The sequence below is a fragment of the Camelus ferus genome, chromosome 4 (genome assembly GCF_009834535.1).
Source record: "Camelus ferus isolate YT-003-E chromosome 4, BCGSAC_Cfer_1.0, whole genome shotgun sequence".
NCBI lineage: Eukaryota > Metazoa > Chordata > Mammalia > Artiodactyla > Camelidae > Camelus > Camelus ferus.
In genome coordinates this window covers 75,447,272-75,474,114 of record NC_045699.1, presented here as the reverse complement: position 1 = coordinate 75,474,114, position 26,843 = coordinate 75,447,272, and the positions used below count along the sequence as shown (strand labels likewise).

At 59.9% G+C, this 26,843-nt stretch overlaps 1 protein-coding gene and 1 non-coding gene across 8 annotated transcripts in view; one reads left to right on the top strand and one right to left on the bottom strand.

Annotated features, from left to right (window-relative positions):
- The window catches only part of CACNA1B (calcium voltage-gated channel subunit alpha1 B), a 173,409-nt gene that overhangs the window by 100,301 nt on the left and 46,265 nt on the right, over positions 1 to 26,843 (bottom strand). For 5 of the 7 annotated variants that reach the window (XM_032479054.1, XM_032479050.1, XM_032479048.1 and 2 more), the window contains exons 8-15: positions 25,864 to 25,979; positions 25,239 to 25,295; positions 24,143 to 24,232; positions 15,888 to 16,097; positions 11,665 to 11,777; positions 6,964 to 7,076; positions 4,826 to 4,957; positions 4,598 to 4,670 (exon numbers count right to left, since the gene is read on the bottom strand). In XM_032479054.1, coding sequence (XP_032334945.1) covers positions 4,598 to 4,670; positions 4,826 to 4,957; positions 6,964 to 7,076; positions 11,665 to 11,777; positions 15,888 to 16,097; positions 24,143 to 24,232; positions 25,239 to 25,295; positions 25,864 to 25,979 — 904 coding nt within the window. Of the gene's footprint in view, positions 1 to 4,597; positions 4,671 to 4,825; positions 4,958 to 6,963; positions 7,077 to 11,664; positions 11,778 to 15,887; positions 16,098 to 24,142; positions 24,236 to 25,238; positions 25,296 to 25,863; positions 25,980 to 26,843 lie in introns of all 7 variants that reach the window. The other 2 variants (XM_032479047.1, XM_032479051.1) reach the window with 1 other exon arrangement.
- On the top strand, positions 22,673 to 22,744 carry TRNAV-CAC. The gene has a single exon. It is a non-coding gene; the product is annotated as a tRNA-Val (tRNA).

Sequence of the window (26,843 nt, the reverse complement as noted above, 5' to 3'; positions counted from 1 at the left end):
ACGAATGCTTAAAAGACGGTGGGCTGTTGATTTCTTCGTGTCATTCTGTCAGTTTTTAACAACACGTTTCTAGGCCGTGTTGTCAGGTCAGGCAGTTCACTAGCTGCTTATTTTTCCTGAAGCCTTTTCTTAGCCTTAACTTCCGTTTCAGCTGGTGCGATATTACACCAGCTTTCCACTGGCTAATGTTTACCTAGTGTATCTTTCTGTATCCCTTTAATTTTACATTATGTACCATTTCAAACATTCAGAAAGGTTCAATGAATAATGAACACACCTCAGGATACCCACTGCCCAGCTTAAGAAATAAAACATTAACGTGTAGGATTTCCAGTCAAGATGGCGGAGCGGTAGGACCACGAGCTCACCTCTCCTCATGACTGCAACAAAACCACAACTGAATGCTAAACCACCAACGAAAAAAGGCTGGAACCTAGCAAAAAAGATCTTCTGCAACTGGAAACATAAAGAGGGAACCACAGCAGGACGGTAGGAGGGGCATGATCACGATATAATTGGGCCCCATGCCCCCCGAGTGGGTGACCCACAAGCTGAAGGACAGTTAAGTCACAGAGGCCCTCCCATGGGAGTGAGAGCTCTGAGCCCCCACCACCAGGCTCCCCAGCCCAGGGTTCCAGCATTGGGAGGAGGAGAAGACCCCTGGTTTTGAAGACCAAGGGGGCTTGGTGCCAGGAGCCCCATGGGACTAGGAGAAACGGAGACTCCATTTGCTTGGGAAGCGTACACGGAAACTCAAATGCACCAGGGCCAAGGGCAGAGGCAGTGATTTCATAGGAACCTGGGCCAGGCCTGCCTGCTGGATCTGGAGGGTCTCCTGGGGACGTGGGGGACGGTTGGGACTCACTCAGGGGACACAGAAGCTGGTGGCGGACACTCCGGGAGTGTTAATCTACATGAGCTTTCCTGGAGGCTGATGTCTTGCTTGGATCATTAGCACCGAGACCCAGCCCCACCAAGCAGCCTGTAGGAGAAGCCTCAGGCCAAACACCACACAGGGTGGGAGCACAGCCCCAGCCGTCAGCAGACCTCCTGAGCCACAAAGGCCTCTGGACACAGCCGTGCCCACCAGAGGTCCAGGACCAAGCTCCACTCAGCAGTGGGCAGGCACCGGCTCCTCCTGCCAGGAAACCTGCACAAGCCTCCAGTCCAGCCTCACCCACCAGGGGCAGGCACCAGAAATAAGAAAACAACAACCCCAAAGCCTGTGGAAGGAGTCCACACACACGGGCCAGACTCTACCCTGGGACCAGCTGGACCCTGGCCCTCGGGTGACAAGAGAAGACTGCACTGCTGGGACGCACAGGACGTCCCCCACAGGGGGCCACCTCTCCAAGGTCGAGAAATGTAACTAACCTCCCTGAAAATACACACAGAAAGATAGACAATATGAGGCGGCAGAGGAGTATCCCCCAGGCCAGGGCGCAGGATAAAAGCCCAGGAGAAATAAGTGGCGAGGAGACAGGCCATTTGTCCGAGGAAGAGCTTACGGTAATGGTGGTCAAGATGCTCGGAGAACTCAGGAGGAGCACAGACGCACAGAGCGAAGCTTTTAGCAAAGAGCTGGAGGGTATAAAGAACACCCAGAGGTGAAGAATAAGATCACTGAAATGAACAACACACTGGAAGGAACCGACAACAGACTAAACGAGGCAGAAGACGGGTCAGTGGGAATCACTACTTCAGAACAGAAAACGGAAGAAAGAATAAAAAGGAATGAGGACAGCTTAAGAGCCCTCTGGGACAACACGAAGCGTTCTAACATTCACACTGCAGGGGTCCCAAAAAGAGGGACGCGAGAGTAAGGACCTGGGAAACTCTGCGGAGGGGTGGCCACTGACACGTCCCCAGCTTGGGAAAGGACGCAGTCACCCACGTCCAGGAAGCGCAGAGAGCTCCACACAGGGTCCGCCCGAGGTGATTCCAGCCTCAGAAATGGGCCGGGTGTTTCCTTCTATATTCTGTGGAGTCGTCCGTGTAGCACGGGAGAAAGCTCTTTCTTAAACACTTAGCAGAATCCCCTCGTAGAACTGTCAGCAGGCGCCAGGGCGGGCGGGGCTCTCGTGGCCGGTTTCTGGGCAGCAGGGGGGGCCCTACCTCTCCCTGGGTCAGCGCTCCCTTCCCTCCCATCACCGCTCTTCCAAGCGCACCCGAGTGTGCGAGTGTGCGATGCTCCCTACGCTGGGGCGGCCCCTCTCGGACTTGAGTCTCAGCTGCTTTCTTCCACCTCCCGCTCCACCACGGCTCTCTGGGTGGGCCGGCAGGACTCCAGGCCGACAGGGACTGCCGTCCCCTGTGAAGTTATTCCCCTAGACCGTCCAGCATCACTGCTCATGAGAGGCCTGCCAACAGAGGGCGCTCTCTTGCAGGAACTCTGTCTCCAGAACAGATCTGAAGGCTTCCTCTTCATCCGGCTGGGTCAGGCCCGACCCTCTGGACCACACTCGGCACCCTCTCGTCCCTCCGAGCCACACGGGCTCACCCCAAACACCTGCAGCTCACCTGCTCCCGTGTGGACCATGTCAGTGGACGGCCCACCCTCAATTTTTATCTCAATGGCTGTATCCTTTATTTCTAGGATTTTTACTTGGTTATTTTTCATAGTCACCAGATATCCTTGGGTCTGAAGTGCCTTTCTTTCATATTTGGTGCTGAGCTCTTCCTTTAAATCTTGGAGGATCTTAAAGGCACCTGTATTTGCGCCTCCGGATCTCAGGAGCGGCTCACCCCCGACCCTACCGCGGGGCAGCTTCATCATGAGCGAAGTTCGAGCTGTTCTTTCTCTGGCCACATGCCTCCCTGTGCCCTCTCCAACCCTGCTCAGCAGGGCTCCATCCTGGGGTCTCAGGCTCTCCGGCCAGTGTCTCCTGTGTGAGTGACAGGCCTGGCCTGGCCAATAGTCAGTCCTTAGAGCTCAGCCCCCTTGGAGGGCCCGACACCACCCCGGCTCCGGGGCTGCCGAGCCGTCAAGGAGGCTCCTGGGGGCTCACAGCTCATCCCAGCCTCACCCCGGGCGTCTGGTCTCCGTCTCTCAGCGCTGTTCCATTTCTAGTCCCCAGAAACTGCTTTCTGCTTGGCTGCTTCCTTTTAATTTCTAACATGTATTATCTTATTGCTACGTTCAGAGCAGGGGGGTCTAAGGTCTACATCAGAGCGCCGTCTGATCAGAAGAACTTGTCTGACTCTAACAGCTCTGGCCTCTCCTTCCCCTGGTTCCCACACCACTACCATCAGCATGTTCGGGTCCTTTCTTGGAATAAATACAGCGAAGCACAGCTCTTACTGTGGAGCAAGTCACCTCCCTGCTTGGAAACCCCTGTGACAGTCCAGTTGGGCAAAGCCCCCTGGCCTGGCTTTAAGGCCCCTCCAACCTGGCCCCTCCCCCGCCCATCACAAACTGCTCTCCTACCCCGGCTCCTCCCACCACCCTGCTGCTCTCCCAGAAGGCACCCCTGCCCACCCCCGCCTGCTCCCTCCCGCCACTGAGCAGACTGCGCTGCTCAGGACAGGTCCGGCCACCCTCTGCTGGAGGCCCCTGCAGGGGACAATTCGCCTTTGTCCCCAGGGGCACAGAGCCTCTCACCCTCAGAAACCTCTGGGAGACGCAGTTTGGGGCGTCACCGGCAAGTGAGCGAGCCTAGCCTCTCTCTGCCTCCCTCAGAGAAGGTGAGGACGGACTGACTGACGAGCATCCCGACGCAGGGAATCAGAGGAGGGCGAGGCCACGGCCCTCAGAGGCACGGTCAGACAGCGAGCAGGACCATAATGGCCAGGGTCCTGCCCGGCCGGGAGCAGAGTGCCTGCCTCTGGGAGAAGAGCTGCCCGGCTTCCCCTGAGGCCAGAGGGAGAAAGCAGGTGGTCGCAGACCCTCTCCTTGTACCAGTTGTGGCTCCAGCTTTGGCTGGGGGCAGCGTCAGAGCCACCGAGGACAGGGGCAGGCAGGGCCCCGGCCAGAGCACATGCACCTGCAGGGCTCCCCTGCGCGTCGTCCCTGCCTGTCTTGGCCTCAGACGTGGCCGAGGAGTCTTCGTGGGGCAGGGACATTCGGCTTTATCGTACAGGAGAGGCCGGTCGGGGGACCCATGGGGCCACAGCTCTGTGAAGGGGAGAGCACCTCGGTCCCTTGGAACCGAGGCCACGCCACATAGAACACGGGCCGAAGGCCTCGCTTCCCAGGGAGCCACGGGGGGGAGGGGCATGTTTTCCAGACTCGAAGGAGAACTGAGGGGCCACTGGGGCCTGAGCCATGGAGGGAGAAGCTTGGTAGGGGCAGGGCATTTTATTCTCGGAGAATAAAAGACAGCTGTGGTCGCCCCAGGCCTCGGGGGCAGGCAGAGAGGTGCATGGCTGAAGCCCGGAGACCCCCAGAGCTCCACCTGGGTCTCAGGCGGCCCCCCCGACCCGGGTCCCAGACTGAGGGCCACACGTCAGAGGCTGCCTGTGCCTCGCTCCTGACCGATCTCGTCTGCTCCACGTAGGGCTCTGCCAGAACGTCGGCGTCCGGGTCGTGTGGCGGCGCTAGGAAGGGGATGATAGGAGGACGGCCGCCTTCCCTGCAGGCCAGGAGCCGGAGCCTTACCTGGAAGACGGTGAGGATGGCAGCAGGGAAGGTGTCGAAGTTGGTCGTTGGAGTCTCGTCTTGAAAGTTGAACCTGAGAAAACAAGGGTCTTGGGAAGAGGCAGCCCCGACGGAGCTGGGAGGAGCCGGCGCCTCCAAGGCTGCCAGTGTCCCGGTGCCAGGGTCAGCAGCCCACTCGAGGCCCTCAGGGGAGACCAGGGCCGGCGGCTGGGGCCCAGCATCACTTACTGTCCCCCGAACAGCTGCATGCCCAGCAGGGCGAAGACCACGATGAAGAGGAAGAGCAGGAAGAGCAGGCTGATGATGGACTTCATGGAGTTGAGCAGGGACACCACCAGGTTCCGCAGCGAGCTCCAGTACCTGCGGGAGGGTGGCCAGGTCTGGTCCCGCCCGGGGGCCGCGCCAGACACCGACTCACACCTGCCGGTGAAGCTGGAGCCTTCTCCCGAGGTCCAGACCTGTCAGCTGGACTCCAGCAGAGACGACGCGTCCAGCCGGGACCCGCCCTTGCCTCCCAAACCTGCTCCTGGCACTGTCCTCTCAGGGAGGATGGCCCAGCTCCCCTCCCCCAACCCCTCCGGCCAGCGCCTCAGGAAGTGAGGGTTCGACGATTTGTCCCCCGTCCGACAGGAGAGGCAGTTCTTTGTGCAAAGAGCCTCAGCGCAGCGGGGCCAGTTCGGGGTGTGAGCTGCCACGAGTGCCCGCTCACCAGGTCCAAGGACACAGTGTGCAGCCACCCCCCAAAGTCTCCTGGAGGTCAGAGACCGTGTCCCTCTCATTCAGCTGGACCCAGTGGCACACAGGTCCCCCGAAGTCGAGCTGCTGATGGCTCCCTGGGTGCCTGGGCCCCTCCAGCCGCTCCCCCAGGAGAGCCCAGAGCGCACACTGGGATCAGCCCCCCAGGGAGACGTACCACGTGCCTCTGTGCTCTGCACTTGCGGGCCTGCTGCCCGGGCGTGGGGAGGACTGCAGGACCGGCAGCCATCTCCCCATGTCGCCCCACCACTGGGCACCTGGCCCCGAAAACCATGTCCTCCTCCCTGGGGCCCGCATCACAGAGGCCCACCTGTCCCCCAGGTCCTCTCACCAGGTGCGAGAGAGGTAATGGAAGGTGGGCAGGAAGACTCCAGGAAAGCCTTCTCCTGGGGTGGGCAGGGGTCCAGGTCCAGGAGGAAATGGGGCTCCTCAGACTCCAGGCCCCTCAACCAAGGTGAGGACGGCACTTGTCACATGAAGGTGGTGGAGAACTGGGGGCACGTGGTGCAGAGCACCCAGCAGTGTCCTTGGGCCACGCTGGACTCAACTCCTGCAGCTACACTGCCGTGACCTCGAGTGACCTCAGGTTTGGAAAATAGACTGGAAGACACCAGGAGAACCTCAACGTCCTGGCGACGCCAGAGGAGCAGTGAGAGGCTGGGTCGGCCACTGGAGGGGTGGCCCAGAGCCCGGGGCCTCCAGCACAGGCTCAGGGCGGACAGCCCCGTGGCTGTCATGACCCAGGCTGCCCAGAACGCTGCACGGAGGTCCATGCCAGGCACGTGTCGGCCACCCGCTCCAGCTGCTCATGGGGCAGCCTTGGGGTCTCGGGCCCCCGCTGTGGTGTCTGGCCGCGGCTCCAGCCCGCCAAGTGACAGCAGCTCTGCCGCTGCCAGGACAGTCGTGTGTGAGGGTGTCTGCCTGCCTCCCGCCACCGCCACGCTGGCTCTCCCTGCGCTGACTGCGTCTCCCTCTGCCCTGGGTACGACCCGTTTCTGGGGCTGGAAGGAGTCACGTGGGATGAAACTGAGCGCGGTCAGGGCACCGCCCTGTCACCAAGGACAGACCAGGCAGGGTCGGCCCTGGTGGAGAAGGCAGGCCCGGGAGCTCAAGTCAGGTCGGAGTCACATGAGGGCCAGGACGAGTGGAAGCCCACCTCCCACCCCGGGAGGCAGGGCCTGCAGGGCAGGCGGGCAGACTGAGGGGCCACAACCAGAGAACTTCCACTGCTCATTTCTGCTTCCCCGCGAACCATGGAGCAGGGCCACACTCCGGAAGCTGAAATACAGGACTGCTGATTTCAAGAGGAAACAGTGTGAAACCGTGGGGAACAAGCTAACGAGAGGATCAGGAACCCTGCTGCTGGCAACACTGGGTCCAGCTGGAAACTGCCCTGAGGGCAGACGTGGCCCCGAGGCCAAGACCAAGTCCTGCTGGGCCGCTGCCCCAGCGCAGGCTGCTTTATGACTGTTTCTGCCTCTAAACCAATCACAGGCCACAGAGAGACTCCCTACGGCTGCGGCCAAGTCCGGCGCCACAAGTCCCCAGGGCAGTGCTGTTGAGCTGCCCCAGGGTGCTGCGCCCACCCCAGGAGCACTCGAACCACGTACTTGGTGACTTTGAAGATCCTCAGCAGCCGGAGAGCCCGCAGCACGCTGATCCCGAAGGAGGTTCCCGGCTTGATGGCCGCCCAGACCACCTCGAAGATGCTCCCCACAATGACCTGCAGGGGACACGGGTCAGCCTGGGCACATGCCTCGCCGCGCTGTGGCTGCATCTCCACAAGCATCCACCCTGCCTCCCGTCTGCTGCTCAAGCCAGATAAGGCAGCACGAGGTGCAGCCCCCAGGGAGCTGCAGGCCCCCAGGGCCGGTGCCCGTCCTGCCCCGACCCAGACACACCAGGAGGACACAGGACACGCAGCGGGTCCGGCCTGCTGGTTTCCGGGCGGACCTGAAAGTCTCCTTGTCCAAGGCCCGCACTGGGCTTCGTCACAGCCAGGGGAGCCTCCCACACTCCTCCGGGGCTCCAGAGCAAGCACGTCGGATACCTTGCCTGCTGGGCTGCTCTCACACCGACCAGCAGGTTCGGCCTCCTCGTGACTCCCCCCTCCGGTCCTGTCACTGCCCTGAGCGTCCCAGTTCAGAACTGCATCCTGTCCTCTCCCAGAAACCACCAAGAACAGCCTGTGACGAGCCCGCCCTCTTGTTTTCACCAAGAGTTACCCTGGGCGCCGTCCGTGTCAGTGGACCAGGGCCTGTGAGCAACAGGCACGTCCCCCCTTCCAGCTGCTCCTCAGACGGGCCCTGTGAAGGGCCACCCTGATCAGGGTCTGGCGTGAGGGTCTTAGGAAGGACAGGGCAGTGGGGCTGGGGCGCCGCAGACCCCTCACCAGCCTTCCCCTGGGCAGGACAGCAACGGCACCCAGACCGAATTCCCTCCCTGACCGCCACGCCTCGGGGGGCACACCCAGGCCCACGGTCGGCATGAGTGCCCGTGTCCTCTTCGTGTGTGCGGCCAATTCTCACCCCCGCCAACCCGACTTCTGCAGCTGGTGTGGAGGACTCCCATGTCTAGCTTCAGTCTCTTAAATTCCATTTCACTGCATTTGGCTCACACATCCTCCAAGGTTTCAGTCACTCCCACCCATTTCGTGTCGACTGCAACGGAACCAACACTCTCACCAAGCCACTGAGAGAATGGTGACTGTGCCAGGGCCCCTGTGGGTCAACACCGGTCCACTACCCCGCACGTCTGGTCTGCTGGTGGGACCCGTTCCAAGTCACCCCAGATGCACAGCCCCCCGCTGCGCGTTCCTCCGCCGGGACACACGTCACTCCGAGGACATCAGCTATGCCCCCAGCTGCCGCACCACTACGACCCTCGCACCAGCTCAGCACGTCTGGTCTTGGTGGCCCGATCGCCACCACCAGTTGCCCTCAGCATCACAGCACCCGCCTTGTGCCCTGGGCTGATCCCCCTCCTTCCAGCGCTGGGCTCCACCAGGTCTCCTCCTGCCCATCCCTCCTCGGCATCGTCCACAGTGGTTCATGATGAAGGTGGCGCCTAGATAGCCCCCGGGGAACCCACTCCTGGTGCAGTCTGTCCCCTGAGGGTGGGGTGGACCTCGCTACCCACTTCTGGCAAACAGGACGGACAAAGGGACGGGCGTCACCCCTGAGACGTGTCACAGCTGCGTGGGGGCGGAGGGGACACTGGGCAGCCTGTGCGGTGGCCCTCAACACCAGGAACTGGGGTGGCTGTGGCCACTGGGGTGAGCCTGGGGGCTGACTTTCGAGGTCTGTCAAGAACCATGAGCAGGGCGTGGATGGGAGCCCTGCAGCCCCACAGAGCCTGGGCCGCAGGACCTCGGGAGGGACACCCGTGAGTCACAGCCTGACTGCCAACCCGCCAGAACAAGAGAGAACAAATGTCTGCTGCCTTAGCCATTAAGCCTTGTGGTAACTTGCCACCTGGACAGAAAAGTCAACCCAGACGTGGGAAACAGGAGTGAGGAGCTGCGTGATTCAAACCCCAGTGCCGGGGGGGGGTGGGGCTCTGGGAGCAGGGAGTGGCCCTGAGCAGCAGTCAGCGGAGGCCTGAAGCCCCTGAGCACTCCCCCTGGAATGCTGGACCCCGAGGATGCCACAGGAACGTGAGGAGAACCCCAGGTGCCCAAGAAAGGGGGCTGGCGGAGCGGGGCACGCCGGGGCCTGTGGCTGCGTGAGGAGCGGACGTGCGGCCCAGAGCCAGGGCTCTGCCGAGAGTCACTGATGCCGCCTGGTGTCCTCCTGCCGCTCGTGTCGGAGGGGAGGGAGGGAACCGAGGGACTTCCTGTTGGGAGAAGCCGAGACTTGCTAGTTTGGGAAATGCTCGGCCTCTCCAGAGAGCAGACGATGCCAAAATTAAGAAATGGCCCGGAGCCTAGAGATGAAGCCCAGCGCGTGACTGTGGCTTTTCCGTAAGACCCCGAAAGACCAAGGGTAGGGCCTGGGAGCATGTGCAGCCACCTTCAGGCCCTCCCAAGGGACACGGGGTGTGCCTCCCACATGGGCTGCGTGAAGCAGTACGTCCTCAGGACACCGAAGCAGGTTGAGCTCGGTCATCTCAGCAGGAGCTCAGGCCGAGCAGGGCTGACCTCTAAAAGAGTCGTGGGCACAGCTCTGTCCAACGGGGTAAATTCCAAGAAGATTCACAACGTACCCGTGAAGTTCTTACAAGGCTTATGCACACAAAAACATCACCAGTTTGAACTGAATCGGACAGAGACAGTACAAAATTAGGCCTTTGGATTCCCGAAATTCTACTAGTAGGAAGCAGGCTGAGAAAAACCTCAGCTGAAAACGTTCACCACCCTGCATGGAAAGGGAAGATGACTCAGGACAAAGCCCAGAGCCAGAGGGCTTCCCAGGCCGCAGGAGCTCATCAGGGCACTCCCACCACCTCCCAGCTGGGCTCCAGGGCTGCTGTGGCCCAGTGGCGAGCTGGGCAGCCCACGCTCCCCTTCCTGAACAGGGATGTCGAGAGCAGCGACCCCTTGCCTGTCCCACCCAAGCTGGGTGCGGCGTAGACAGCTTGTCCCTTTAGTTTCATGGCCTACAGGCTGAGAGAAGCTGCAGGAGCCTCCACCAGGCTGGGTGTGCTGCGGGTGACGCGGCTCTGCCGCAGTAACGGGACGAGACTCTGGGGAGGCGGGAGAGAGGGGAGTGCATTCTACACTTGGGGGGGGGTGCGAATCACGGGCCCAGAAGGCAGCCTCCGGGACACCCCCAGCGATCCTGGTGCCACGTCCCTGTGTCACACTCTCCCCCATTAAAAGCAGGGCTGGCCCAGTGACTCCCTCCTGGCAAGCACAACAGCCGGCTGACGGCGTCCCTCTCCTGAGCCTGGGCTCCTGCGGCCTCTGTCCTGGGACCTACGAGTCTCTCTCACGTCACGAGCTGCCGTAGCCGTGAGACACGTGGCGAGGCCCATGCGACTGGGAAGCGAGGCCGACCACACCCATGAGAGGGCACGGGAGCAGATCTGCTGAGCCCAGCCTGGCCACAGCCGTGTGACAAGCCTGAATGCACGCTCCTGCCCTAGCCAAGCCTCGGGAGGACTGTACACCCAGCGCCAGCTGGACTGTGACCCACGAGAGACCCTGGGTTCCTCTGTTAGCTTATGTGCAAACTACTCCTGCGTGCGGGGCTCTGGAAGTTCCCAGATGGGCGTCTCCCTGAAATCTCCCTCCCTCTCCGGGTTCCCTCTGCCCACGTGCACTGCAGCTTTCTTTGGAACCAGGAGGGCAGAGAATCAGAAGAGTTGGTTTCCCCTCGACCGTCTTGTCAAAGCAGCAGGTGTCCACGGCTCTCAGGGCGCACCCTGGGCCCCATCGCCTTCCTTCCCCAGAGACATCAAGCAGCGTGGCGTGTGCGGGGGAACCCTGGGCTCAGCACCGACCCCCGGCACACTAACTAGCTGGGCAGCTTGGGCCCGTCACACAGCGTCTCTAGCTGTTCACCTATGAAGTGAGTCGTCGCGAAGATCTGACACAGTCTGCCAACTGTGCTGCAGCGCTGACGAGAGGAACGCTCTCCTCCGACCTAGGTCCGGGCGCCCTCCCTGGCTACTGGGGGCTCTGCAAGGCCTCCCTTGGACTGCAGCACATCCACTTCTCAGTCAGAGCCTCCACCGGGTCAGAACTCAGCTCTGGGCAGCCGTCAACAGCACTCCACCCCTGGGCTCTGGGCTCGGCACCAGGGAGGCGTCCTGCATGATCTGCTGGGCCCAGGGAAGTGGTCTCTGTGTTGCCCCTCCCCCTGCCCTTTCGCAGTGAGCCTCAGAAACACCTGCCCTCCAGGCTTCCCTCACCGGCAGAGGCTGGGGAAGAGACCCAGGCTCACTGCTCCCCCCAGCCTCACAAGGAGGGCTGGGCCACCACGGCCTGTCAGTCCTCCCCTAACACTGGTGCACGTGCCCAGGGCCGGACCCACAGGACGGTGAGGCATCAGGACCACAGCTCCCTTGAGCCCTGGCAGCGTATTTGAAAGAAGCTTGTATGCCAGGCCCAGGGGAGGCCGCAGAGCCTTGAGCTGGTCTTGAGACTCCGTAACAAGGGCAGGGGAGAGAGGGAGGGAGTCACAGCTGGCACCCCAGCAAGACGCGCCTCCCCGCCTCAGACGGCCCCTCTGGCCCACGCAGGCTCACGGGCCCCTCGACGCCTGGGCTCTGCGTCGCAGACCCCCGCCCACACCGGGCACGGCACCACGGGAGGGGCTGCACGCCCTCTCGAGTACACAGCCGGCGTCCTGACCAGACGTCTCACTCACCCCGAAGTCAAAGCAGTTGAAGGAGGACCGGAAGTAGCTCCTGGGCCCCAGGCCGTACACCTTCAGGGACATCTCTGTGAGGAAGAGACCCAGGAAAACAAACTCTGCAAAGTCTAGGAGAAGCCGGAGAAGAGGGCGTTAGCTCGCAGCCCCTCCGACCTGGCTCCAGCCCAGCCTGGAGGGCACCAGACCCCAGGCGGGCCTGGGGTTGAGCCTTCCAGGCCTGGTCTGTGGCCCTTCGCCCTAATCTCTGCCCAGGACAGAATAATGAACAGAGTGGAATGATGCAGAGAGGTGCTCCCTCCCAGCTGAAAGGTGCTGAGCGCCCAGTGCCTGTGGGACACGCACACAGGCTCCCAGGACTGACCCTGGGAGAAGCTCTGGGGTCAAGGGCCCCTGTCCCCCCGAGGAGGACCTAAGGTGGTCAGGCAGAGGGCGCCCCAGCCCCGTGGAGAAGCTGGACAGCCTTGGACCTGGCCACCCACCTTCACGCCCCGCTCCACGCACTGACTGCAGGTGGAGAATGTCAGCTCCCCGGCCGGAACCCCCATCTCTCCACGAGGACCCCTGAGGGAACTCCTTTCTTTCCCTGAGGACTGCTGGCCTTAACGCCAGGTCTCTCAGGAGGCCTCCCTGGTCCTTCTCTGGACTCCCAGCACCGTGTTCGGTTCTAACTGTTCACGGGCTCACCCTACCAAATGCAAGCCTCCATCCCCAGGCCCACGCAGTACGCTTGCCGGGGGCCTTGGGGAAGCCGCCCCCGCGTTGTCTGTGAGTCACACAGGGACTCCTGTGGGTGCCTTCATCTTCCCTCAGGCTGGACCCCAGCAGGCAGCCGTGGTGAACAGTGCCTGCCTCAGCCCAGGGGTCCTGCCCCTGGTGGTGCTAACCCTTCAGGAGCCTCAGGACTGAAGGGAGGCCACCCTGGAGCTAAGGGCCGTGCTCAAAGCACACAGACACTGTCCCTAACCCAGCCTGAGCAGAAGGCGGAGTCAGAGCAAGAAGAAACAGTCAGTCCAGAAGCTGTTCGAGGCCACGGAGTGCAGGAGACACAGCCGGGCTCAGCCGTTGTCTGGCCAAACCAGGAATTCCAGGCTTCCGAATAAGGTCACTGTTTGATCCTCCTCCCAAGCTGGGACCCACCCATCATTCTGGACGCTGAGCCCTCTGTCCCCAGAGACGCAGAGGCTGGAAGCAGCTCAGAATCAAGGGCAGAGCCTGCCGCAGGGGGCCCAGGACCGAGGGGTGAACGCAGGTTTCTGAGAGTCCAGTCCCAGGCCAGAGCCTCTGGCTTCCAGACTGGTTGGGAGACTGGAGCTCAAGCATCTCCTGATAAAACAGATGGGGGAGGCAGGGACACACCTCCTGCTGTCACTCCGCGCCCTGAAATCTGCTCTCCTCCAAGCTCTGCACACACGTAGCCGCCTCAGCAGGGTGTATCTGCAGCAGCCTACACCCTGGCTGGGCAGAGACACCAGTCCCACTGCCCGCTGGGCACCAGGCCCCCCAGACCCACACGTGATGGCCTGTGTGGCCCAAGGTCTCAGGTGGGGATCCTCCTCCTGTGGCATGAGTACATGGGCAACCAACTCCCGGGAGCAGCTCACCCCTAGAAGGCCTGGCCTCCGGAGCTAGTCAGAAAAACACAAGGGCTCTCAAACCATGCACAGAATGAGCAGTGAGGAGGCAAAGCAACTGTCCTGGAGAAGCTGAGAGGGCAACGCCAGAGGCGTGGACGCCCACTGACCCCCGCCTGACACTGCCTGAGCGCCTGGCACCTGGGCCTGGAGATGGTGACAGCAGCTGTGAGGGGCGGTGGGACAGCTGTGTCCTGAGTCCCGCTCGGAACACTCAGCCCCACAGCCCCTCCACATGAGGTCACAGAGGCACCTGCCCTGCACCTCAGGGGCACCGTGAAAGGAGCTCAGGTCCTGGGAGGAGAGGCCACAGAGCTGCGACCTCCAGCCGACCAGCCCAGATGCCCACCCTGCTCCCCAGAAGACCAAAGTGGGAGTAGTTTGCAGACACAAGCACACGAACTGCCAAAGGGGAAGCTGTCGGGAAGGGGGCTCCAGGACCAGAGCCCCCAGCACCCCACCTGCCTTTCCGCTCTCCTGAGCAGGAGACCCTCAGCTTCACACGCTCGGCCTGGGGGCCAAGAAAGGGTGTTGGTCCATGCAGTCCTAAATCTTTCACTCAACCAGCAGGCCCTGGTGTGCTCTGAGCCGGCATGGGGGACAGACCCCTCTCTCCAGGAGCCCACAGGCTGCGGGGAGCAGAGCGGGTAGGTCCAGCAGTGCCTGTGCTGTGACACACACACTGTGGGACAGAGGGACAGCGCAGAGGGTGGCCCGGGCCCTCTCACGAGGCCTGGGGGTTCACAGGAGGACCCTCCCTCCCTCCCTCCGCAGCTCGAGCGTCGGTCTCTGGGGTCCCCAGCGCACCTGAGGGACAGGAGCCAAGATGCAAAGAACCCACTCTCCAAGGGGCGGCCAGCCTCAGGCCAAGGCCCACGGCGAGCTCTGACGAGGATGGCCCTGAAGGGGAGCACTCCTCTTCCTCCTGCAAGGCCTCACTACCTCCCGGACCAGCCTGCCTCACTCCAGCCAGCTGTCGAGGACAGAGCCCGGGCCCTGGGCAGAAGTGTCCAGACCCAGCACAGGCCCCCTCTCCCTCCAGCCGCTTTCCCCAGGTGATGCCAGTGAATTCAGGAACTTCCAGGAAACCACAGAGAAGACAGAGCAGGACGGTGCAGGTTCCTGGCCAGGGGTACCTACGGCCTGGCCCGGCACCGGGCACTCCCAGCCTTGTGCTCCTGCATGCCAGACAGCGGCCAGGCCATGCAGGCGGCCCCCAGCCCACGCGGGGCAATCCCCAGGAAACAAGGAGTCACCACAGGACTTCCTGGGCACCACCAGCTTCCCCTGTGGGAAGAGAAGGCCTGGCTGGGAGGCCCCACGGAGCAGCCGCACCACTGGCTCAGTAAGGAGGAAGCCCTGTCTTCCTGGCCCCCACCCCCCCGCCAGGGGCGGGAAATTTCAGCCTGAGGACTCAAGCCACCAAACCACCAGCCCCAGGACACACTCAGGGGCCAGAGCACCCAGCTCAAGGCACTCAGGCTGGCCTGCACCCTCACCCCGCCAGGAGCCTGAGCCAGCCTGTCCGCTGGACGTCCCTGTGCGCTTCTGCTTTCCTCTGCCCTTTCCCGTTATACAAGCAATGGGCTTCAACATAAGCCTGGGAAGCAGCAGCCCGGAGTCCCGCCCATGTTTCCCAGTGGCTGTGGAGCCGTCAGTCCACGGCGGACCAGGCTCTGCGATCTAACAGAAGGGAGCACGGCTGGCCTGCTGGGGGCCAGAACTGGGACCCAGGAGGGCTCTTCTCTGCAGAAAAGGCTGTCTTGAGCACCTCAGGTGGGTGCAGGCACACAGGCTCCAGGGAGAGAATGAGGCCCTTGTGGGGGGCCCAGAGCAGGCCCTGTGTCCAGGTTGGCCGCAGACACTAGGCAGGGTAAATGCACTGACCATGGGGATGGGGAAGAGGAAGCACTGACTGCAGGACAGAAATCATCAGGGGAGTGTCTTTGGAGCTCCTGAGAGGCTCCACAAAGCAAGGCCTTTAGCTTCATATGCCCTGCAGGGCCCTTGGGTATGAAGGCCAACCTGGTCCCTGGGGAGGGGCAGGGAGCCCAGCACCGCAGCCTGGAACATGTAGCAGGGCCGGGCAGGTCATGACCCAGAGCCCCAGGCCTGTCCTGAGGCTCACGGACACAGGCTTGCAAGTCGCTCTGGTCTTGGACACACCCAGGTTCAACCAACCACAAAGAAAAGTGAAACAGGGGAGCCCTGGGAGCCAGGACTCTCTCCCGAAGAATCCGGGGAAGACAGAAACGAGGAGCTAGCTCCCTTGGTCCCCGGGTCTGAAGCCTTCTCGAGGGAGGACGCATCATCCCACGAACATCCTCCCCTGGCACCCAGACCCCTCACTCATTTCCCACTACACTGGGGACAGGGTCTGGCCAGATCAGCGGGCTATCCCAGTTCACAGGGCCGGGGCAGCCCTGGGACGGGGCGCTCGGGCCCGGGGAACAGCAGGCCCCCTGCAGAGGCCCCCAGGGTGCTGCGGTCAGTGCAGGGGCCCTGCCCTGGGCGTTAAGCAAAGGCCAGCTGCAGACCAGAAGTGGCTCGGGAGGAGGCGGGGGAGGCCCGGGCCCGGCTACGTACACAGCGCCGTGGTGAGCCGCTGGGGCTGGTTGTAGTGCACCATGGCCACGCACAGCGTGTTCAGGGCCACCACGCACAGCACCGCCCAGTAGAAGCTCTGTGCCTTCACCATGCGCCGGATGAAGAACCGGCACATCTTCTCCTTCCTGCGGAGATACGACGAGCCGTCCGTCTTCCCGCTCTTGAGGCCGGCGCGGGCGAAGGGGGGCCCTGGGGGGACAGGGGGCTCTCTGAGGGCACGGGGGGCCAGGCACACGCGCCCGGCACCCATCCGTGCCCCCGTGGACACGCTCCCCCCCCCCACGCACTGCCCCCCACAGAAACACCCTCGAGGGCACGTGCCCCCAGCCCAGGCCCGGCTCGAGGCGCTAGTTTCCGTCCCAGGCCCCACGTGCGTCAGACCTGCTACTGACACTGTGCTAATGACCCCTGCACCCACCCCCCCCCCCGCTTTCACAAACGAGGGAACGGGAGTCTTGGTGGCCTCCATGGCTGCTGGGCTCCGGCAGGAAGACCTGGGTTGGAGCCGCTCTCTGGTCCCCAGAACCCCCTGGCCTCTGTCCCTCTTTAGCTCAGCGGTCGGTAGCCACTAGCCACTGCCTGCTCGGTAGTCCTACTGCGCCACAGCCAAGCTCTTTCGTTTGCATCTGGTCCAGCAGCAGAGCTAAAAGTGGTCCACAAAGCCCCAAATATTCAGTCTCTGGGAAGTCTGCCAAGGAAGCGGCTCCTCCCCCACTCACCAGCCAAACCCAACCGCCTCTCCCATTCTGTGCTCAGCACCTCTGCCCCACCCAGGGCTCCCACGCTGCCCTTCTCCAGACACTCCAACTGAACCGGGTCCTCAGCCCCCAGACAACAATCATAACCTCATGCCAGCTGCTCTGAATTGGCCTGTTGGCCTGGTCTGTGCCCAACCCCCGGGTCAGACCGAGCTCTAGGGGGACAGGGCCACCAGCTACCAACAAACCCCTCACACCACCTGACGATCAAGCAAGCAGTCACTGTGGGTGCCTGGAGGTCTTGAGTGCATGTGTGTGTTCAAACCCAGTCTGCTCTGAACACCCGGCCTGGCCAACAGGCCTGGGGAGGTGTGGGCGCACGTTACATAGTGATGGGAGGTGTGCCGCACAGGCGTGTGTGCACGTGCGCACCCAGACCCGCGATGGCACTGACAGCGTCTTCAGTGTTGTCAGACCAGTGCTATCAGAGCAAATGTGTTCTCGGATTCGCTAAGTGAAGACGGCAGAGGCTTCTGGAGTGACCTGCCTACAAGCTGAGCAGCTGCAGCAGGCAGAAGGCACCATCACAGACACAGGAAGAGGGCCCCAGGAGAGCACCCTTCAATCAGCCCCACCAGGGCCTTGCAGGGCCCTACCAGCCACTTCCTGGCACTCTAGATGCCACCCCACCCACACCATGGGCCCCTCACAGCTCCCCTGGCAGAGCCAGAACACAGACCCCCAGTCCACAAGCAGACACCAGAGCCAGCTGTTCAGGGCAGGCTCGTTCAGCAGGACCTCTCAGCCAGCCCTGCTGAGAGCTGCACTTTGCCAGTGGAGGGGACATGCTGCCCCCTCCTCAAAGGCAGCAGTGGGGCACAGAGGGAAGACAGGTGCCCAGGACAGAGAGACCCACACAGCAGAACCAACACACAGGCCTGTCCAGTGACCCCGCCCCCCGACACAACCACCCACTCAGTCAGTTAGAAAGAGTCACACACACGTGCCTGGCACATCCAGACCCTGGCCACACCTGCCCTTGAGGACACATCACAGATGCACACGGGTGCACACCTGTAAACACACACAGGGCCACCCTCAAGAGGAGGGGCAAGGGAACACTTGACTCAAGCAAACTGCACTGTGCACACACACGGCCAGGGGGACAAGCGTCTTCCACGGGGACCCCCTGGATGCGCCCCAGGAGGCCAGGCGGCCCGGCTCCCTGCGACACGGCCAGGGGGACAAGCGTCTTCCACGGGGACCCCCCTGCATGCGCCCCAGGAGGCCAGGCGGCCCGGCTCCCTGCGAGCGAGGCTTCGAGAGATGCTGGCCGTCCTTTCACTGCCACCCCGCACCGCCCGCTATCCCTCGGGCGGACACCACACACATCCTCACTCGTCAGAGGCACCACACGACGGCACCCACAGCCATCTGTGTTCACCAAACCACATCCCCCACGTGGCCCTTGAAGCCCACCAGCTCCCGGCTCTGACTTAAAGGAGCAAAGGGAGAGACAACATGAAGTTACAGGAATTCCAGGAGCAAAAGGAACAGGAAAGGGGATGAAATAACTACACAAATGGAAGAAACCATCTTCCCCTGAAGAAAGACCTGAGCCTGCAGGCCGACAGGCGCACCGGCTTCCAGACCCCAGCAAAGGGGGTTAGTGACGCGGAAAAGAAGCCAATGGCGGCCAGGAAACCAGAGGCCAGGACGGGGCGAACACAGAACCAGAGAAGCGAGCAGGGCAGCTGAGCGCCCTGGTCAGCGGGAGGCAGGAGGGCACCTGAGTGCGAGCAGAGGTCAGTCTCCTGCCTGCACAGCTGTCAGAGGGGAAGCTGCCAACCGACCCAGCAGGACCGCCCCGTGGTGAGCAGCGACCAGAGGAGAGGACACAGAGCCACCGAAGCAGGAAGGGTGGGCCCCAGGAAAGTGCCAAGTCAGGTTTCTTGGGCCCCCGGGGCAAGTAGCCTAAAACTAAAAGCCCCAAACAGTCTCAAACCAGGAGGGGGGAGGGGAAACTCTGCAAAGGTCACATCCGATTGGGTTGGGGGTTGGGCAGGGAAATGGGAAATGGAGCGATTTTGTTATGGAAATAATGCATCTTGGTGGTAAAGATGGTAGAGAAACACTAAAACAGTAAACGATGCCTGCGATTATGGGAGAAGGAAGGAAGGGAACCATCCGTGGGACAGCAGAGGGAGGATCAGAAATTCACAAGGGGGAGCCTGAGAAGCAGCAGCTCGCTGGAAGCACAAAGCTGTGGGCGGAGAGCGGAGACACCCTGAAACCGCAGCGATCCACAGCAGCAGCGGGGAAGGAAGCCGGCTGGGCGCCAGCCAGCACTCGAACAGAGCAGCCTGGACGCTCCTGCTGGGAACAGGGGCCCAAGACTCGGTTGAAAAAAAGCAAGACCCAGCTAAATATTGTTTACGAGATGAACACTTGAAATGGTCAAGAGTTAAAAATGAACGGGAAAGCAAAGATGCCAGGCAAGTTACGGTAGCTTGTGCTAAAACCCAAACAGCAAGGTAGTAAAAAGAAGTCTAAGTCGTGACATTTCATGGCAGGCAGCAAACCCGTCAGCAGAGGAACTAAACAGATAAAGAAGGCATGTGTGATAACCAAAAGCATAATTTACAAAGAAGCCGTAACGGTCACAAACCCTCTCTTTACCAAAGCACGTACTGGCTAAACACAAAAACAAAAGCCATCGGAAACACAAGAGGAAGCATCAGGGAAATGCAGATCAAAACCACAGTGACTTATCACCTCACACCTGTCGGGATGGCTATTTCCAAAAAAAAAAAAAAAAAAAAAAACAGCTAGTGCTGCTGAGGATGTGGAGAAATTGGAGCCCTCGTGCACGGCAGGTGGAACGTGAACTGGTGCAGCTCCTCGGGAAAACAGTATGGAGGTTCCTCAAAAACGTGTAAAAATAAAAGTACCACATGATCCAGCTCTCCCATTTCTGGGGACACCTAACCTATCCATCCATCCATACGAAAGAACTGAAATCTGGATCTCGACCACGTTCGTTGCAGCACTACTCACAACAGATAAGCAGTGTCTGTTGGCAGCTGAGTGGATAAACAAACGTGGTCTGTACATGCAGTGGAATACTGCTCAGCCTTAAAAAAGGAAACTGCACTCTGCCACAGCCTGGGTGGGCCCTGAGGACACCACGCTCAGTGAGACAAGCTACACTCAGAAACACAAATGCTTAGTGACTAACTACACTCACGTGAGGCGTCTAAAACAGTGAAATTCATAAAACCAAAGACTGGACGCTGACGACCTGGGGCTGGGGGGAGCTGACTCACGTGCTGCTGGTGAACGGGAGTAAGGCATCAGCCCAGTGAGATGGGTCAGCGCTAAACCTGCCGCACCGCACTGCGCCCGGGCCGGCAGTTAGCTACCGACGCTGCACACTTGAGTCCACAGACCTCATCGTGTGTTCTTATCACACACACACACACAGGTTTTCAAGGGAAAAAGGAAATGCAAGGGAAACTTGATAAACACTGAGATGAGGAGGGGATGCGTGACGCGCCCTCTCAGATCTGCACGGGTCTAGCGGTAAACACAAAGACCACAGCGCACACCCTTGCCCTTGGGAGACTCACCAAGCCTGGTGGCTCTCAGAGCCAGGCGCACCCTGCTGCGCTTCTGTCAGTGAGACTAAAATCAGTCATGAACTTGGAGCTTAAAAAGTTTAAACACAGAGATGTACTGGCCACATTTTCCAGTCGTTATCTGATAAAATTAGCCACAATAAAAAGGTGGCTGATCTACCTTACTACTTGTAAATTAAGAGGCACGCTCCTAGACCACGTCTGACTCAGGGGAAAGTAAAGAAGCCGCCATCTGAGCAGCAGCACAGGGGACACCCCAGGCGCAGCTGTGGGCAGAGGCAAGGACGCAGCCTACCTGCTTCCCTATTAAAGAAGGAAGGAAAAAAGCACGGGTTACACATTTTCAGTTAGAAAAGTGATAATAAAATAAATAAAGATAATGTAGAAAGATAAACCTAATAAAAATGAAAAATGAAAAGAATAAAATTAAAAACAAAAAATAGAAGGAAACCAAAATCTGGTCATTTTAAATGATCATTAGTACATACTAACCTCACACCATACTAATTCAGAAAACAGAGAGAAAACAGAGGTCACTGTGCTAACAGCCGGAACAGAGTGAAACCGAAGTCAGCACAGCCCAGTCAGCCTCAGAGCTCTGAGCGCCAGAGCGCAGCACACAGGTGCCACCTGGCAGCCCCACTGACTCCCACACGCACCCCCCCACCAAGTCTGAGCCGGACTCCCCCACTGCCCCTCAGGCAGGGCTACTCCGGCTGCTTCCCACTCGTGGGGTCTCCCTCTTCCACCCATGTGAACAATTGATCAGCAAACCCCATGGGCTGGTCCTCAAAACACACCTAGAACCCAGCCCCAACCCCTAGCTGCTCCCTCACACCCAAGCCGCCGGCCGCTGGATCCGCACGACAGCCTCTGACCTGGTCCTGCTTCTGCGCCACATGCAGAATGACGCCTCCCCCGCAGGCCACACGGCTGCCAGGGTCCGTGCTGGACCGTGGGACCCTCCCCTTTCCTCCCCTTTCCTCCCCTTTCCTCTCCTGCCCCCTGCCCCGCCCACTCCAGCTCACGGCCTCCCACCCTGATGCCGGACACTCTGTCTCCGGTGTCCCTTGGGCTGACCAGCTAGCTCCCTCCTCAGCTCCTCACTCAAAGGCCATCCTATTTAAAATCCCAGCACCTCCAGGCCCTCCAAGCCCCCTCCTTCTCTGCTCTTTTCCGTTTGCACACACAGCACTGGAACAGAAACTCCAGAAGACTCAGGGCTTGCGCCTGGCTCAGGGCTACAGCCCACGGCTCCGGGCAGTTCCCAGCACATCTGGGCACTTAATAAACATGTGCTGAGTGAATGGACAGGCAAGTGACTGCAGACAGGAGCCATCAAAAGAACTACAAGAGAACCCTGCGCTCTGCTATACAGAAACAAGTGTGAAAAGGCAGCAAATGTGAGGTCTCCTAACAAAGTATAATTTATAAAACTGGTCCAAGTTCTTTTTGTTTCTTAACTAGCTAGGTACACGATTCTCTCAGCTTTAAAGAACAGGTAGTTTACGTGTTATTTAAGTTATTCCAAGCTACAGAAAAAGTTTTTTATAACTCTCCAATTCACTTAAAAAATCAGAATAAAACTCTAGGTAAAATAGGAACAGAGGGAGCTATTTAAATATAACACACATAGTACTTTTTTTTAATTTAACAAAATTCAGATCCACAACATACACTGGTCTCTTATTAACAAACACAAACAACCTAATAGAAAAATGTGCAGCATATATGAAGAGTCACCAAAACCCAGATTCGAATGAGAAACGAACATTTAAAAAGAGGTTTGGACATGCACCACAATGTTCATAGCAGCACTGTTTACAACAGCCAAGACATGGAAACAACCCAAATGCCCATCAACAGATTATTGGATTGAGAAGTTGTGGTATATTTATACAATGGAATACTACTCAGCCATAAAAAAAGAATAAAATCGTGCCATTTGCAGCAACATGGATGGACCTGGAGATCATCATTCTAACTGAAGTAAGCCAGAAAGAGAAATAAAAATACCATATAATGTCACTTATATCTGAAATCTAAAAAAAAAAAAAAAAAAAAAAAAAAAGACACAAACGAACTTATCTACAAAACAGAAACAGACTCACAGACATAGAAAACAAACTTATGGTTACCAGGGAGGAAAGAGGGTGGAAAGGGATAAATTGGGAGTTTGAGATTTGCAGATACTAACTACTATATATAAAATAGACAAACAACAAGGTCCTACTGTACAGCACAGGGAACTCTATTCAACATCCTGTAATAACCTATAATGAAAATGAAAAAGAATATGGAAAAGAATATATGTATGTATATGTGTGACTAAAACATTATGCTGTGCACCAGAAATTGATGCAACATTGTAAACTGACTATACGTCAATAAAAATTAATTAATTTTTTAAAAATTAAAAGAGAGTTGGGAGGGTGTAGCTCAGTGGTAGAGCACATGCTTCACATGCATGAGGTCCTGGGTTCAATCCCCAGTGCCTCCATAAAAAAGAAAAAATGAGGTTCAAAATCACTAGCAGTGAGTGAAATGAGAATTATAGTCCCCACAAAATATCACTTTAAAAGCATCAAATTGCCCTCAAACTGGCAAAAGTCAAAAGCAGCCGCACCATCTACAGGACACAGGCAGACGTCTCCCGTGCTGCTGGGGAGCGTGACCTCACAGCCTCCCTGCGCATCCCTGACAGCTGCAGACACCGCTCCCTCAGCAGCCCTGCTCCCTGGAGGCCTCTCACGGAGACAAAGCACTGGTGAGGGAGGACCGGTGGTGAAGGACCTGGGGGGCAGCAACAGCCTGAGGGGTGGACGCATGGCCGCGCACAGGAGCAGCGGAACACAGGACGGTGAGCCCAGACAACAGACACCACATAGCCACTTACGAGAGCGAATTCGAACCAGACTAATTGATGGGAGGGGGTTGCAAAGGCACTGATGAGAAAAATTCGCATGAAATTACTTCTGCAACGTGAAAAGACCCCGGACCCCACAGCATGTCTGGAACACGTGCGTTCAGGAGTGGTATCTGAGATGAATGTCTGGAAACGAGGACAAACCCCAAGCTACTAACGTGGGTTTACTGGGGACACAGAGGGAAGGCATAAATAAATAGATAAACAAACAAGTAAACACTCAGATACTGTCATTCGAGAGCTCTGTCTTGTAAACTAACAACGTAACAGGAAAGAGCTCTTCCAACTCAAGCCCGCTCCCACACGGCGGGGGGACAAGGGGGTCCTGGCTGGCCCTGACTGGCACCGGTGGTGAACGCTGTCACTGCCAAGGGCCGGCCCCTCCCACACCGAGTCCCTTTTGCCGCGGAGCCACAATGACAGGGCATTGGGCGGGGAAAGGCCTGGGAACTTCTGGTTCGAGACTCTTGGTACCAGGCTGAGAGGAAGGCAACCGAAAAGGCTCTGCCTGATAAAAGACCCGGGTTTCGCTTGCACCATCTGACGAGTCGGAGATGAAGCCAAGCCCTCGGAGGCGGCAGGTCCCGGGAACGTGGACGACACACGGGGCTTAGAAGCGAGGTGGCAGCCCCTACCATCAGTGACACACGCGGCCCTCGGCCCTGGGACGTGCCTGGGGGCTCCACATCCACATCGGGGACCACAGAGCCAAGAGCAGCCCTCAAAGCGTCTGACATGAACTAGCAGGAGGGGACTTGCAGGGGCTGTACACACAGCCCCCCCCCCCACCGCCAGGGCCAGCCCCATAAAGACACCCGCACACACAGGAGGGAGCAGCACTTGGGGTGGGCAGTGGGGACGGAGGGGAGGGTGGCCCCAGGGGCTGGGAAGCCTGGTGACAGGAGGGAGCAGGGTGCACACTGTACACACAGTCGCAGGCCCCGCAGAGCCAGGAGGACCCAGGAGACTCACCCGCAGCACAGAGGTCTGCAAACCGGTCCTCCCCCTCCTCTGCATGGATCAGGTCGTTTCGGCTCTTCTTGGTGGCCGCCCTCTTCAGCACTGCTTTAAACAAAGAGGTGTGGGCATGAGCTCGAGTCCCCAGCTGGCCTGCCTCAGGGCCGGTACATGACACTATCCCCTACCCAAGGGACAGCCTTTCCTGATCGCCCATCTCCTACCCCGGAGCCGATGCTGGGGAGTGGGGGCAGGAGGGTTCCCATGGGCCCCTCTTGGTCCTCAGAGCAAAAGGGACAAGGGTGGGACTTCGAGGGTGGGTCCTGCTTGTCCTCTCCATGGTGACAGCAGTGGGGAAAGGCCTGGCTGCCACCGAGACCAGGAAATGTCCACACTCCAAGGCCAGCTGAGACCAGAGAGATCAGGTGAAGGCTGCAGAGGGACCCATGCAGGCCTGACCCCTCCCAGGTGTGGGCCCCGCCCAGACCACCACAGCGGGCATGGCCACGCTGCCTGGCCCTGTCCTGAGCAGTGGGTGTGGGAAAAGAGCAGCCTCCCTGCCCTGGGCTGTGCTGGTGGCCGGGGCCGGTGACCAAGGTTATGTCGGCCTCGTTCCCACAGCACTCCGGGGCAGCGCCACCCTGAGCCCCAGGGCCGGTACAGCTTGGTTTAAACCGGCAGTTTTAAAGCTTCCAGAAGTGCTCTCATCAGTACAGCAGCCAACAGCCCCGTCTGGCTACTGAGCATGAGGAATGTGCTGAGCGGGACCGAGGACCAGGATTCTATCTCACTGTCACATCCTCACGCGAAAGCACACGCAGGCACGGGAAGCTGCCATGTGCACCACACAGCTCTTGGGGCCGTGCGTGAGCACAGGCTCCTCTGACCCCCGCGCCAAGCCCGCTGCCACCAGAACCCACTCTGGGCCATGGCACACAGCTCCCCCAGAGTGTGCAGCTGACCACTACAGGGCCTGCAGCCAGACGACCTCTGCCCAGGACCGTGTTAACGTGACGGGTGTGCGGGTGCCTGGCAGAGCAGACGTGCACCCACGTCGCTGCCTCCTGGGCCAAGAAGGCGCGCTGGGCGAGTGCTGAGAGCGGTCACCTACCGTCCAGCGGGGACTTCTCCTCCGCATTCTTGTCCTCCTCGGCCAGCATGACTTCCTCTGTGAGTGAGACACACCCTCAGGCCAGAGCCTTCCTGTCCCCTCCCCTGGCCAGGACGCACCCCCAGGAACTGAGCAGGTGGAGGCCACCTCTGCCTGCAAGACCGGCCCTCTCAGCCCTCAGCCTTCCAGCGGCCAGCTTTCTCCACCAAGACTGACCCCCACGTGTCCCACAGACAGTGCCCTGTGAAGAGGGCCAGCTGGCGCCCTCTCCCAGACACCCTCCCGAGACCAGCCCTCCCACAGGTGAGCTCAGCACTGGGAAGGCCCCAGGAGCGGGTGCTCCACACAGAGGAAAGGGCGCTGCCTGGGCTGCAGGAGGGAAGGCAGGGGCGCAGAAGGGGCTCCGGCAGAAACAAGCTCCAGGCTGGGCCGTCTGGGGCCAGGAACCTGGCTGAGCCACGTAGGACCCCTCTTCACCACGAAGCCTTCTCAGAACCTCTCAGCTCTGTCCCCCAGAGGGTCTCAGCCACCCAGGGCCAGGGGACCCCAGCTGGCAGCCAGAGGGAACCTGGGGAGAGGGAACCAGCAGAGGACCAGCCAGGAGCTGTGCAGGTCCCGCCCTCACCAGCCTTGAAGATCCACTCCAGGTACCCGTTCAGCTCCCGCTCAATCTGCTGCTGCCGGCGAAGCTTCAGGAAGGCCCGGCGGTTCTCCACCCGCTCCCGCTCCTTGGCAAACTCTCTGTGACACGCAGGGCCAGAACAGGAAGCAGATCAGGGGGCAGCGTGCGGCCCAGAGGCGGGGGAATCAGGAACCTGTCCAGGCTGGGACAGGACGTGCAGGCCACGGGCGGCCCCTCCAGGTGGCTCCCCCACCCCCTGGCCTCTTCCCACCCGACCACTTAAGGGGCCCAGGCGAACCCTCCCTCCTCAGACCCCTGCATGCTCAGGCCCTGGTGCACCTCAGTGCCCAGAGACGGGCTCCAGAGGCCAGGACAAGCCCGCACCCCTCTGCCTAGAGCGGGCCTGGCATGCACCCTCCAAGTGCCAGGCCTGTCCTCTGAGCACAGATGCTACAGAGACAAGAACCCCAGAGGAGAACTTCCACTTTGTCTCTTCTGCTGGTTCAGACCCAGAGCCACAGAGGGAGGAGGGACAGACAGGAACAGGGGAAGAGGGCTGGCTCAGGGCAGGCCAGAGACAACAGGAAAACGTTCTAGAGTCAAACCTTTGAGGCTCGGAGGAGCAGGAGACAGAGCTTCTGCCCTCCTCAGCCCTTAGCCGCACGTCCCCAGCCTCCCAGCCAAGCGTTTAGGCTCACAGGGCCAGAAGGAAGCCGTTCACACACACAGTACACACACATGCACACGCAAACACCCTAGCTCAGGCCCAATGCAGGTCCCCAGAGGGCGGGCAGGCACACCCCCATGGCAAAAGCTTCGCCCGTTTCCAGCCTCCAGGAGAAGCCAATTCTGGGCTGGGTGGAGTGGGCCTGGCAAGCCTGACTCCTGCTGCACTGCCTCGGTGAGAGGGAGAGCCTGGCTCTGACCAGGACAGACCCCAGGCCTGCGACCGGCGTCCACCAGGGCCTGAGCTGCTGCTGCAA